The sequence below is a fragment of the Panulirus ornatus genome, chromosome 16 (genome assembly GCF_036320965.1).
Source record: "Panulirus ornatus isolate Po-2019 chromosome 16, ASM3632096v1, whole genome shotgun sequence".
Taxonomy (NCBI): domain Eukaryota; kingdom Metazoa; phylum Arthropoda; class Malacostraca; order Decapoda; family Palinuridae; genus Panulirus; species Panulirus ornatus.
Window position 1 is genome coordinate 44,139,233 of NC_092239.1, and position 15,109 is coordinate 44,154,341.

At 40.0% G+C, this 15,109-nt stretch overlaps 1 protein-coding gene across 2 annotated transcripts in view; it reads right to left on the reverse strand.

Annotated features, from left to right (window-relative positions):
• LOC139754274 (chitinase domain-containing protein 1) overlaps positions 1 to 14,112 on the reverse strand; it is a 95,130-nt gene extending 81,018 nt beyond the window's left edge. For both annotated transcript variants that reach the window (XM_071671659.1, XM_071671658.1), the window contains exon 1: positions 13,903 to 14,112. In XM_071671659.1, the coding sequence (XP_071527760.1) occupies positions 13,903 to 13,998 (96 nt within the window). In that variant the 5' untranslated portion in view covers positions 13,999 to 14,112. The remainder of the gene's footprint in view (positions 1 to 13,902) is intronic.
• Between the last annotated feature and the right edge of the window lie 997 nt (positions 14,113 to 15,109).

The window sequence follows — 15,109 nt, forward strand, 5'->3', positions numbered from 1 at the left end:
GGTGTGGGAGGCAAGTTGTTAGAAGCAGTGAAAAGTTTTTATCGAGGATGTAAGGCATGTGTACGTGTAGGAAGAGAGGAAAGTGATTGGTTCTCAGTGAATGTAGGTTTGCGGCAGGGGTGTGTGATGTCTCCATGGTTGTTTAATTTGTTTATGGATAGGGTTGTTGGGGAGGTGAATGCAAGAGTTTTGGAAAGAGGGGCAAGTATGAAGTCTGTTGGGGATGAGAGAGCTTGGGAAGTGAGTCAGTTGTTGTTCGCTGATGATACAGCGCTGGTGGCTGATTCATGTGAGAAACTACAGAAGCTGGTGACTGAGTTTGGTAAAGTGTGTGAAAGAAGAAAGTTAAGAGTAAATGTGAATAAGAGCAAGGTTATTAGGTACAGTAGGGTTGAGGGTCAAGTCAATTGGGAGGTGAGTTTGAATGGAGAAAAACTGGAGGAAGTGAAGTGTTTTAGATATCTGGGAGTGGATCTGGCAGCGGATGGAACCATGGAAGCGGAAGTGGATCATAGGGTGGGGGAGGGGGAGAAAATTCTGGGAGCCCTGAAGAATGTGTGGAAGTCGAGAACATTATCTCGGAAAGCAAAAATGGGTACGTTTGAAGGAATAGTGGTTCCAACAATGTTGTATGGTTGCGAGGCGTGGACTATGGATAGAGTTGTGCGCAGGAGGATGGATGTGCTGGAAATGAGATGTTTGAGGACAATGTGTGGTGTGAGGTGGTTTGATCGAGTAAGTAACGTAAGGGTAAGAGAGATGTGTGGAAATAAAAAGAGCGTGGTTGAGAGAGCAGAAGAGGGTGTTTTGAAATGGTTTGGTCACATGGAGAGAATGAGTGAGGAAAGATTGACCAAGAGGATATATGTGTCGGAGGTGGAGGGAACGAGGAGAAGAGGGAGACCAAATTGGAGGTGGAAAGATGGAGTGAAAAAGATTTTGTGTGATCGGGGCCTGAACATGCAGGAGGGTGAAAGGAGGGCAAGGAATAGAGTGAATTGGAGCGATGTGGTATACCGGGGTTGACGTGCTGTCAGTGGATTGAATCAAGGCATGTGAAGCGTCTGGGGTAAACCATGGAAAGCTGTGTAGGTATGTATATTTGCGAGTGTGGACGTATGTATATACATGTGTATGGGGGTGGGTTGGGCCATTTCTTTCGTTCTGTTTCCTTGCGCTACCTCGCAAATGCGGGAGACAGCGACAAAGCAAAAAAAATATATATATATATATATATATATATATATATATATATATATATATATATATATATATATATATTGTATAATAGCATTAAAAATATGTAAGATGGGAATAATTCGTAAAACTGAGTGAAGAATATACATATCTTTAAACATGAGATCATAACATGTCTTAAGTCAAGCTATTTTCAATGCCTCCAAAGAGAAAGCAAAAAGTTCAATTTCCCAAAGAACTTTACTTGAAACCCTTCTCTTTCTTATTCATGTATCTGTAATTGACATAAACTTGAGACAACTTCGTAACATCATCTACACGACACCTGACTTAATATCCACATCTGGTTGGCAGGAGACACTGACAACTTCAAATGGAAATATACAAAGTCTTCAAATGGCCATAAAAATGGTTTTTTTTAAAGTGATAACTTTAAACTTTTTTGGTATTGGAAGAGTGATGAAATCAAATGCATTGCAGAATACAATATGGAAACAAACATAGTCATATCACAAGTGAGCACTATAAAAACATAATATCTCATGAACTTACCTTCAGCCAATAAAACAAAGCAAAAGTTAACTTTTTTGAAAATATGATAGATGTTAGGGGTTTAATAACATTCTCCCATCATAAATGTTTCAGTAACAGTGATAGTGACCATTTCATAGTATTTATTTATTGATATTTATTTTGCTTTGTCGCTGTCTCCCGCGTTGGCGAGGTAGCGCAAGGAAACAGTTAAAATAATGGCCCATCCCGCCCACATACACATGTATATACATACACGTCCACACACGCAAATACACATACCTATACATCTCAATGTACACATATATATACACACACAGACATATACATATATACACATGTACATAATTCATACTGTCTGCCTTTATTTGTTCCCATCGCCACCTCACCACACATGGAATAACAACCCCCTCCCCCCTCATGTGTGCGAGGTGGCGCTAGGAAAAGACACCAAAGGCCACATTCGTTCACACTCAAGTCTCTAGCTGTCATGTAATAATGCACCGAAACCACAGCTCTCTTTCCACATCCAGGCCCCACACAACTTTCCATGGTTTACCCCAGACGCTTCACATGCCCTGGTTCAATCCATTTACAGCACGTCGACCCCGGTATACCACATCGTTCCAATTCACTCTATTCCTTGCACACCTTTCACCCTCCTGCATGTTCAGGCCCTGATCACTCAAAATCTTTTTCACTCCATCTTTCCACCCCCAATTTGGTCTCCCACTTCTCGTTCCCTCCACCTCTGACACATATGTCCTCTTGGTCAATCTTTCCTCACTCATTCTCTCCATGTGACCAAACCATTTCAAAACACCCTCTTCTGCTCTCTCAACCACACTCTTTTTATTTCCACACATCTCTCTCACCCTTACATTACTTACTCGATCAAACCACCTCACACCACATATTGTCCTCAAACATCTCATTTCCAGCACATCCACTCTCCTGCACACAACTCTATCCATAGCCCACGCCTCGCAACCATACAACATTGTTGGAACCACTATTCCTTCAAACATACCCATTTTTGCTTTCCGAGATAATGTTCTCGACTTCCAAACATTCTTCAAGGCTCCCAGAATTTTTGCCCCCTCCCCCACCCTATGATTCACTTCCGCTTCCATGGTTCCATCCGCTGCCAGATCCACTCCCAGACATCTAAAACACTTTACTTCCTCCAGTTTTTCTCCATTCAAACTTACCTCCCAACTGCCTTGACCCTCAACCCTACTGTACCTACTAACCTTGCTCTTATTCACATTTACTCTTAACTTTCTTCTTTCACACACTTTACCAAACTCAGTCACCAGCTTCTGCAGTTTCTTACATGAATCAGCCACCAGTGCTGCATCATCAGCGAACAACAACTGACTCACTTCCCAAGCTCTCTCATCCACAACAGACTGCATACTTGCCCCTCTTTCCAAAACTCTTGCATTCACCTCCCTAACAACCCCTTCCATAAACAAATTAAACAACCATGGAGACATCACACACCCCTGCCGCAAACCTACATTCACTGAGAACCAATCACTTTCCTCTCTTCCTATTCATACACATGCCTTACATCCTTGATAAAAACTTTTCAATGCTTCTAGAAACTTACCTCCCACATCATATATTCTTAATACCTTCCACAGGGCATCTCTATCAACTCAATCATATGCCTTCTCCAGATCAATAAATGCTACATACAAATCCATTTGTTTTTCTAAGCATTTCTCACATACATTCTTCAAAGCAAACCCTTGATCCACACATCCTCTATCACCTCTGAAACAACACAGCTCTTTCCCAATCTGATGCTCTGTACATGCCTTGACACTCTATCACATACTCACACCACTCCTGTTTCAGGAGTAGTGCTACTCCTTCCCTTGCTCTTGTCCTCTCACTAACCCCTGTCTTTACTCTCAAGACATTCCCAAACCACTCTTCCCCTTTACCCTTGAGCTTCGTTTCACCCATTCGTTCACACTCAGACTCTAGGCGTGCAAGGAATAGAGTGAATTGGAACGATGTGGTATACCGGGGTCGACGTGCTGTCAATAGATTTGAACCAGGGAAATGTGAAGCATCTGGGGTAAACCATGAAAAGTTCTGTGGGGCCTGGATGTGGAAAGGGAGCTGTGGTTTTGGTGCATTATTACATGACAGCTAGAGACTGAGTGTGAACGAATGGGGCCTTTGTTGTCTTTTCCTAGCACTACCTCGCACACATGAGGGGGGAGGGGGGGGTTATTCCATGTGTGGCGGGGTGGCGATGGGAATAAATAAAGGCAGACATTATGAATTGTGTACATGTGTATACATGTATATGTCTGTGTTTGTATATATATGTGTACATTGAGATGTATAGGTATGTATATTTGTGTGTGTGGACATGTATGTATTACATGTGTATGTGGGTGGGTTGGGCCATTCTTTTGTCTGTTTCCTTGCGCTACCCTCGCTAACGCAGGAGACAGCGACAAAGCAAATAAATAAAATATAAATATATATGTATATATATATATATATATATATATATATATATATATATATATATATATATATATATATATATCTTTCTTTCTTTCTTTTATACTATTCGCCATTTCCCGCATTAGCGAGGTAGCGTTAAGAACAGAGGACTGGGCCTTTGAGGGAATATCCTCACCTGGCCCCTTCTCTGTTCCTTCATTTGGAAAATTAAAAAAAACGAGAGGGGAGGATTTCCAGCCCCCCTGCTCCCTATATATATATATATATATATATATATATATATATATATATATATATATATATATATATATATATATATATTGACGTTTGTGTAAATAAATTATACATTTCCTTTTGCCATAGCCAGAGGTTGAACCATTATGTCACATTCATTTTTTTCATTCATTTCAAGCTAGAAGTTTCAGTTTTCTAAATTGTTTCTTACATTTTTCATATGTATATATATGTATGTGTGTGTGTGTGTGTATGTGCGTATGTATGTGTATGTGTGTGTATGTGTATATGTATATATATATGTATATCATCCCTGGGGATAGGGGTGAAAGAATACTTCCCACGTATTCCTCGCGTGTCGTAGAAAGCGACTAGAGGGGACGGGAGCGGGGGGCCAGAAATCCTCCCCTCCTTGTATTAATTTTCTAAAATGGGAAACAGAAGAAGGAGTCACGCGGGGAGTGCTCATCCTCCTCGAAGGCTCAGAGTGGGGTGCCTAAATGTGTGTGGATGTAACCAAGATGTGAAAAGGGGAGAGATAGGTAGTATGTTTGAGGAAAGGAACCTGGATGTTTTGGCTCTGAGTGAAACGAAGCTCAAGGGTAAAGGGGAAGAGTGGTTTGGGAATGTCTGGGGAGTGAAGTCAGGGGATAGTGAGAGGACAAGAGCAAGGGAAGGAGTAGCAATACTCCTGAAACAGGAGTTGTGGGAGTATGTGATAGAATGTAAGAAAGTAAATTCTCGATTAATATGGGTAAAACTGAAAGTTGATGGAGAGAGGTGGGTGATTATTGGTGCATATGCACCTGGGCATGAGAAGAAAGATCATGAGAGGCAAGTGTTTTGGGAGCAGCTGAATGAGTGTGTTAGTGGTTTTGATGCACGAGACCGGGTTATAGTGATGGGTGATTTGAATGCAAAGGTGAGTAATGTGGCAGTTGAGGGAATAATTGGTATACATGGGGTGTTCAGTGTTGTAAATGGAAATGGTGAAGAGCTTGTAGATTTATGTGCTGAAAAAGGACTGATGATTGGGAATACCTGGTTTAAAAAGCGAGATATACATAAGTATACTTATGTAAGTAGGAGAGATGGCCAGAGAGCGTTATTGGATTACGTGTTAATTGACAGGCGTGCGAAAGAGAGACTTTTGGATGTTAATGTGCTGAGAGGTGCAACTGGAGGGATGTCTGATCATTATCTTGTGGAGGCTAAGGTGAAGATTTGTATGGGTTTTCAGAAAAGAAGAGTGAATGTTGGGGTGAAGAGGGTGGTGAGAGTAAGTGAGCTTGGGAAGGAGACCTGTGTGAGGAAGTACCAGGAGAGACTGAGTACAGAATGGAAAAAGGTGAGAACAATGGAAGTAAGGGGAGTGGGGGAGGAATGGGATGTATTTAGGGAATCAGTGATGGATTGCGCAAAAGATGCTTGTGGCATGAGAAGAGTGGGAGGTGGGTTGGTTAGAAAGGGTAGTGAGTGGTGGGATGAAGAAGTAAGAGTATTAGTGAAAGAGAAGAGAGAGGCATTTGGACGATTTTTGCAGGGAAAAAATGCAATTGAGTGGGAGATGTATAAAAGAAAGAGACAGGAGGTCAAGAGAAAGGTGCAAGAGGTGAAAAAAAGGGCAAATGAGAGTTGGGGTGAGAGAGTATCATTAAATTTTAGGGAGAATAAAAAGATGTTCTGGAAGGAGGTAAATAAAGTGCGTAAGACAAGGGAGCAAATGGGAACTTCAGTGAAGGGCGCAAATGGGGAGGTGAGAACAAGTAGTGGTGATGTGAGAAGGAGATGGAGTGAGTATTTTGAAGGTTTGTTGAATGTGTTTGATGATAGAGTGGCAAATATAGGGTGTTTTGGTTGAGGTGGTGTGCAAAGTGAGAGGGTTAGGGAAAATGATTTGGTAAAAAGAGAAGAGGTAGTGAAAGCTTTGCGGAAGATGAAAGCCGGCAAGGCAGCAGGTTTGGATGGTATTGCAGTGGAATTTATTAAAAAAGGGGGTGACTGTATTGTTGACTGGTTGGTAAGGTTATTTAATGTATGTATGACTCATGGTGAGGTGCCTGAGGATTGGTGGAATGCGTGCATAGTGCCATTGTACAAAGGCAAAGGGGATAAGAGTGAGTGCTCAAATTACAGAGGTATAAGTAATAGGTTTGCGGCAGGGGTGTGTGATGTCTCCATGGTTGTTTAATTTGTTAATAGACGGGGTTGTTAGGGAGGTGAATGCAAGAGTTTTGGAAAGGGGGGCAAGTATGCAGTCTGTTGGGGATGAGAGAGCTTGGGAAGTGAGTCAGTTGTTGTTCGCTGATGATACAGCGCTGGTGGCTGATTCATGTGAGAAACTGCAGAAGCTGGTGACTGAGTTTGGTAAAGTGTGTGAAAGAAGAAAGTTAAGAGTAAATGTGAATAAGAGCAAGGTTATTAGGTACAGTAGGGTTGAGGGTCAAGTCAATTGGGAGGTAAGTTTGAATGGAGAAAAACTGGAGGAAGTAAAGTGTTTTAGATATCTGGGAGTGGATCTGGCAGCGGATGGAACCATGGAAGCAGAAGTGGATCATAGGGTGGGGGAGGGGGCGAAAATCCTGGGAGCCTTGATGAATGTGTGGAAGTCGAGAACATTATCTCGGAAAGCAAAAATGGGTATGTTTGAAGGAATAGTGGTTCCAACAATGTTGTATGGTTGCGAGGCGTGGGCTATGGATAGAGTTGTGCGCAGGAGGATGGATGTGCTGGAAATGAGATGTTTGAGGACAATGTGTGGTGTGAGGTGGTTTGATCAAGTAAGTAACGTAAGGGTAAGAGAGATGTGTGGAAATAAAAAGAGCGTGGTTGAGAGAGCAGAAGAGGGTGTTTTGAAATGGTTTGGGCACATGGAGAGAATGAGTGAGGAAAGATTGACCAAGAGGATATATGTGTCGGAGGTGGAGGGAACGAGGAGAAGTGGGAGACCAAATTGGAGGTGGAAAGATGGAGTGAAAAAGATTTTGTGTGATTGGGGCCTGAACATGCAGAAGGGTGAAAGGAGGGCAAGGAATAGAGTGAATTGGATCGATGTGGTATACCGGGGTTGACGTGCTGTCAGTGGATTGAATCAGGGCATGTGAAGTGTATGGGGTAAACCATGGAAAGCTGTGTAGGTATGTATATTTGCGTGTGTGGACGTATGTATATACATGTGTATGGAGGTGGGTTGGGCCATTTTGTTTCGTCTGTTTCCTTGCGCTACCTTGCAAACGCGGGAGACAGCGACAAAGCAAAAAAAAAAAAAAAAAAAAAAAAAAAAAGTTTGTTGAGTATTCCTGGCAAATTATATGGGAGGGTATTGATTGAGAGGGTGAAGGCATGTACAGAGCATCAGATTGGGGAAGAGCAGTGTGGTTTCAGAAGTGGTAGAGGATGTGTGGATCAGGTGTTTGCTTTGAAGAATGTATGTGAGAAATACTTAGAAAAGCAAATGGATTTGTATGTAGCATTTATGATAGAGTTGATAGAGATGCTCTGTGGAAGGTATGAAGAATATATGGTGTGGGAGGCAAGTTGTTAGAAGCAGTGAAAAGTTTTTATCGAGGATGTAAGGCATGTGTACGTGTAGGAAGAGAGGAAAGTGATTGGTTCTCAGTGAATGTAGGTTTGCGGCAGGGGTGTGTGATGTCTCCATGGTTGTTTAATTTGTTTATGGATAGGGTTGTTGGGGAGGTGAATGCAAGAGTTTTGGAAAGAGGGGCAAGTATGAAGTCTGTTGGGGATGAGAGAGCTTGGGAAGTGAGTCAGTTGTTGTTCGCTGATGATACAGCGCTGGTGGCTGATTCATGTGAGAAACTACAGAAGCTGGTGACTGAGTTTGGTAAAGTGTGTGAAAGAAGAAAGTTAAGAGTAAATGTGAATAAGAGCAAGGTTATTAGGTACAGTAGGGTTGAGGGTCAAGTCAATTGGGAGGTGAGTTTGAATGGAGAAAAACTGGAGGAAGTGAAGTGTTTTAGATATCTGGGAGTGGATCTGACAGCGGATGGAACCATGGAAGCGGAAGTGGATCATAGGGTGGGGGAGGGGGAGAAAATTCTGGGAGCCCTGAAGAATGTGTGGAAGTCGAGAACATTATCTCGGAAAGCAAAAATGGGTACGTTTGAAGGAATAGTGGTTCCAACAATGTTGTATGGTTGCGAGGCGTGGACTATGGATAGAGTTGTGCGCAGGAGGATGGATGTGCTGGAAATGAGATGTTTGAGGACAATGTGTGGTGTGAGGTGGTTTGATCGAGTAAGTAACGTAAGGGTAAGAGAGATGTGTGGAAATAAAAAGAGCGTGGTTTGAGAGAGCAGAAGAGGGTGTTTTGAAATGGTTTGGTCACATGGAGAGAATGAGTGAGGAAAGATTGACCAAGAGGATATATGTGTCGGAGGTGGAGGGGAACGAGGAGAAGAGGGAGACCAAATTGGAGGTGGAAAGATGGAGTGAAAAAGATTTTGTGTGATCGGGGCCTGAACATGCAGGAGGGTGAAAGGAGGGCAAGGAATAGAGTGAATTGGAGCGATGTGGTATACCGGGGTTGACGTGCTGTCAGTGGATTGAATCAAGGCATGTGAAGCGTCTGGGGTAAACCATGGAAAGCTGTGTAGGTATGTATATTTGCGAGTGTGGACGTATGTATATACATGTGTATGGGGGTGGGTTGGGCCATTTCTTTCGTCTGTTTCCTTGCGCTACCTCGCAAATGCGGGAGACAGCGACAAAGCAAAAAAAAAAATATATATATATATATATATATATATATATATAATATATATATATATATATATATATATATATGTATATATATATATATATATATATATATATATATATATATATATATATATATATATATATATATTGTATAATAGCATTAAAAATATGTAAGATGGGAATAATTCGTAAAACTGAGTGAAGAATATACATATCTTTAAACATGAGATCATAACATGTCTTAAGTCAAGCTATTTTCAATGCCTCCAAAGAGAAAGCAAAAAGTTCAATTTCTCAAAGAACTTTACTTGAAACCCTTCTCTTTCTTATTCATGTATCTGTAATTGACATAAACTTGAGACAACTTCGTAACATCATCTACACGACACCTGACTTAATATCCACATCTGGTTGGCAGGAGACACTGACAACTTCAAATGGAAATATACAAAGTCTTCAAATGGCCATAAAAATGGTTTTTTTTAAAGTGATAACTTTAAACTTTTTTGGTATTGGAAGAGTGATGAAATCAAATGCATTGCAGAATACAATATGGAAACAAACATAGTCATATCACAAGTGAGCACTATAAAAACATAATATCTCATGAACTTACCTTCAGCCAATAAAACAAAGCAAAAGTTAACTTTTTTGAAAATATGATAGATGTTAGGGGTTTAATAACATTCTCCCATCATAAATGTTTCAGTAACAGTGATAGTGACCATTTCATAGTATTTATTTATTGATATTTATTTTGCTTTGTCGCTGTCTCCCGCGTTGGCGAGGTAGCGCAAGGAAACAGTTAAAATAATGGCCCATCCCGCCCACATACACATGTATATACATACACGTCCACACACGCAAATACACATACCTATACATCTCAATGTACACATATATATACACACACAGACATATACATATATACACATGTACATAATTCATACTGTCTGCCTTTATTTGTTCCCATCGCCACCTCACCACACATGGAATAACAACCCCCTCCCCCCTCATGTGTGCGAGGTGGCGCTAGGAAAAGACACCAAAGGCCACATTCGTTCACACTCAAGTCTCTAGCTGTCATGTAATAATGCACCGAAACCACAGCTCTCTTTCCACATCCAGGCCCCACACAACTTTCCATGGTTTACCCCAGACGCTTCACATGCCCTGGTTCAATCCATTTACAGCACATCGACCCCGGTATACCACATCGTTCCAATTCACTCTATTCCTTGCACACCTTTCACCCTCCTGCATGTTCAGGCCCTGATCACTCAAAATCTTTTTCACTCCATCTTTCCACCCCCAATTTGGTCTCCCACTTCTCGTTCCCTCCACCTCTGACACATATGTCCTCTTGGTCAATCTTTCCTCACTCATTCTCTCCATGTGACCAAACCATTTCAAAACACCCTCTTCTGCTCTCTCAACCACACTCTTTTTATTTCCACACATCTCTCTCACCCTTACATTACTTACTCGATCAAACCACCTCACACCACATATTGTCCTCAAACATCTCATTTCCAGCACATCCACTCTCCTGCACACAACTCTATCCATAGCCCACGCCTCGCAACCATACAACATTGTTGGAACCACTATTCCTTCAAACATACCCATTTTTGCTTTCCGAGATAATGTTCTCGACTTCCAAACATTCTTCAAGGCTCCCAGAATTTTTGCCCCCTCCCCCACCCTATGATTCACTTCCGCTTCCATGGTTCCATCCGCTGCCAGATCCACTCCCAGACATCTAAAACACTTTACTTCCTCCAGTTTTTCTCCATTCAAACTTACCTCCCAACTGCCTTGACCCTCAACCCTACTGTACCTACTAACCTTGCTCTTATTCACATTTACTCTTAACTTTCTTCTTTCACACACTTTACCAAACTCAGTCACCAGCTTCTGCAGTTTCTTACATGAATCAGCCACCAGTGCTGCATCATCAGCGAACAACAACTGACTCACTTCCCAAGCTCTCTCATCCACAACAGACTGCATACTTGCCCCTCTTTCCAAAACTCTTGCATTCACCTCCCTAACAACCCCTTCCATAAACAAATTAAACAACCATGGAGACATCACACACCCCTGCCGCAAACCTACATTCACTGAGAACCAATCACTTTCCTCTCTTCCTACATGTACACATGCCTTACATCCTCGATAAAAACTTTTCACTGCTTCTAACAACTTGCCTCCCACACCATATATTCTTAATACCTTCCACAGAACATCTCTATCAACTCTATCATATGCCTTCTCCAGATCTGGACCATTTCATAGTGACCAGGGTAAACACTTTTTAGCTCTGAATTACTCTTAGCTTTGAATCTTGAGTGATTTTGTTCTTCAATGCTTGTGTGGATTTTTGAGAATGTGAAGTTAGTTTTGGAGTATAAATCTGACCAGTACGTTTAATTAGACAATATCAGTATTAAGGAAAACTTGGTTTAATGAATGTGAAAGTATATAATACACTTGTAAAAATTCAACAAAACCTATAAAAACCTCCCTTACCCTCCCTAGGAGTCAAAATTTATCTTATTGTTCAATATCTTAGTAAAAAAATATACCAGTCAAATGAATGACTGAGTACAATAAATGGCACTGGATATTTACAAACAGATGGCAGGGCAAGTGACCATGTCATACCCAACAGCCAAGGCATTTAGTTGATGGTATACTTCTACCATTATTTTGGCAACTAGGTTTAAATTTTTATTGGATCTCTTGAATTTATACTTTACAATTATTTATGTGTTTAAGTTTTGTAGGTTCTGTTGAACTTTTCACAAGTGTTTTAACTACTTTTACATTACTGAAACCAACATTTTCTCTAACTGCTTTAACCTTGTTTAATAATCTTCAATATAGCCCAAGGTCAAATTCAAGCTCTGCAACTGTAAACACTAAAGCAGCTTTGCAGATCAAAAGCACTTAATATCGAAAACCAATAGCAATGATCGTTCAAATCAAATATCTATCCTATGACCAATTAGTAGCATTTGACTCTGGTTGGTTGGTGAGTTATTTGGGTTTTTGGCATACCAACTGCTAGTGTCATTAAATGCCATTCAGATCAAATTATGACCTATCTATTTACATCTCTGATGCCTGTTCCCCCCAGGAGCTCCCATCAAGGAAGTAGCCATGCCAAAAGAGTCTCCATTTATCCCAGTCCTTACATGTCTCCCTCTCATACACTAACTCGTGCATTCTTCCACTGTTTCTCTCTCTTTAGTATTCTTCTACTCTCATGTCATTAAGACCATCAAGGTCAAGTTATAACCACCTCCTGAAAAATCTTGCACACCTTCTAGTATTAAAATTAATCAGTAATTTTCGAGAATGGCTCTACATCACTGTTACCTTTGAATATTGACCAATTGTCTTCTGAAATGCTAATGTAATGTTTATAGAGTACAATTACAGTAACGGAGCCAGATTTGGAGCATTACATTTTATTAAACATTTTGTAAGTTGATTAATTAATAAAGAAGTAGTGCATATTCAAGTATTATGAGAACCTATATAAACCTCAACTAGTTCAAATAACTGTACAAATATAGAAACACTTTATTCATCTTCTGTCAGGGACTAAATGGCCATTCACTATTTCATCTGATTGCTGACATCCAGCACTATGTTGGCGGTGTATCTTTGAGTGCGTGTTCTACATTCAAACTAAAATACTGAGATGAAATAAATCTTGACTTGTAGGGATGTTAGGCGAGTTTTCCATATGTTCTGTTGATATTTCAACAGGTGTATTAAAACTTTTACCCCGAAAGTTTCCCTAATATACTACTATCGCCTAACTGAACATTATTCATTACAAAAGATAAGATAGATCTGTCCCTTGTTAATATTTCTGTAAAGACAATGAACTATATAAAGCACCAAAAACATAATAGTCATTTCCAATGCTGTTTCATTGTAAAGATAGAATATTCTAAGCAAAAAATCTACAACCATGTACCCTCTCTTTGTGTATAAGCCATTTAATACCATAACAAACAGCATTCATCTAGCACCAATTAATGTCATACTAATAATATGCACAACTTGAACCATCAGGAGCTTGTACATGCTTAAGCCCTAACTAACATTTAATAATCAACCTTTATCACTTTAGGATTTTCAATATGGTTGGTATCATACCAGAAGAATACTTAGTAGAGCAGTTGAGGTATGGATGTAAGTATGATATCGTAAAAGGTAGTTCCCTAAGGCATATGAAACATAAAATCGTTCTTAAAAGGAACAGGTATGGAACAAAAACTAGCCATTTATACTGTGTTGTACCTAAAGTAGGAGGTTTGAGTATATGAGTTCGTTTAAGCAACCTGGTACTGTCGTTGAAATAATCTTTCACTACTAATCATTGTCAAACTATAGTTTTATTTTTTCAGGAAACATATGGTATAAGGCGCTGACATTCTTCATAACTTTTTTTTCTTCATTTTGAGAGTATCTGTGCTCTGCCCTTGGAAATTTGACACCATTCTATATTAGTTGGTTCAACTGTATTTTGTACTCTTTTAATGTTATTCTTTACAGTGAAGACTACACTGGAAATAAGTATATGTAATCATACATTATGCACCTTTTCCGATTAAATCAAAATGTATATTTTACCAAAATAAACTCAAATACCTGTGCGACTTTTCTCCTGCTTTCTTTAACTGACTAATTCCTTTTAATACCAACCTTATTCTCCGTCTTCTTCTTCTTCTTGTCACTCTTTGACAGCGTACCAGATGCCAAGCACAACAATGCCAGTAAAATTCCCAAACGCAATAACATGGTCTGTAAATCTAACTCAAAACAACGGAACGTAAATAATCAGTTTTTAGCATAGTACTCAGACCAATAGACAGTCCGGACGTGTTATTGTTGACACTCGGAGCAAGCACTGCGTTCGGACTACATCAACCTGACTTTGTCTGCATACTAATTTTAAGACTATCATCCTTATCAATATGGTGTATTGATATTGTAAATATAGTGTATTGATATTTTAAAGATGGAATTATTACAAAGTTGTCTATATTGTTTCTCTATGTAATTCAGGAGATTCAGAGCAATATTAATAACTTCTAAGTCATCTTACATAAGTTGAAACAATAATATCCAGCGCAGACGCACAAAGCGTTGACATTTAATATGCCTCCGGAAACCTCGATTAATAGAACATTTGCATAGGCAACAACGACGATAACTGGCAACACAAACAGTTGTGTTCAGCTGCATCTAAAGCAAACATTTGTTACAGTCAACAACTTTTTTCTCTCCTGTATAGAACATACTTCAAAGCACCGATTCTAACATTAATGAAAAAAAAATCTAACCGACTTTAAAACAGCAGAATACCACAACAGAAGGTTAAAGAGCTAAAGTGAGGGATGAGGGCAAAATTTTATTCTTATGCTGAATAAAAGAGATGACAAGTTGAGCTGAATTTCAGATTGGACTTTCTGACGACTGTGGTTTGTAAAATATTGGAAGATGCGATCAGAAACCAATTGGATGACTACTTATGTCGAGAAAGCTTATCTGACATCCGTCTTTTCCCTCCGCTTTTTCCTGCCTGGAGATCCTACATTTTCCATCAGACTTGTATGTGGTACAACGTCAATTGCATTCTAGCGGTCCAGATATTCCCTTGTCTAAAATAGATCTCACTTTCTCCAAGTCCAACAGGTCCCGTACACACGCCTCCTTTCACACGAACCGTCTTCTCTTAGTTTCTTCTCAAAGAATATAATTTACTTTGTTTCTGTTATCTTTTCAAGAATTTGCACTCCACGCTCTTGTGGGAAAACCGGTCTGTGGTATGTATATGTGATTACTACTTGTAATTACTATTTGTGTGATGCGGAGAGTCTTACATTTGTGTTGCTGTTTAATCCTTGTC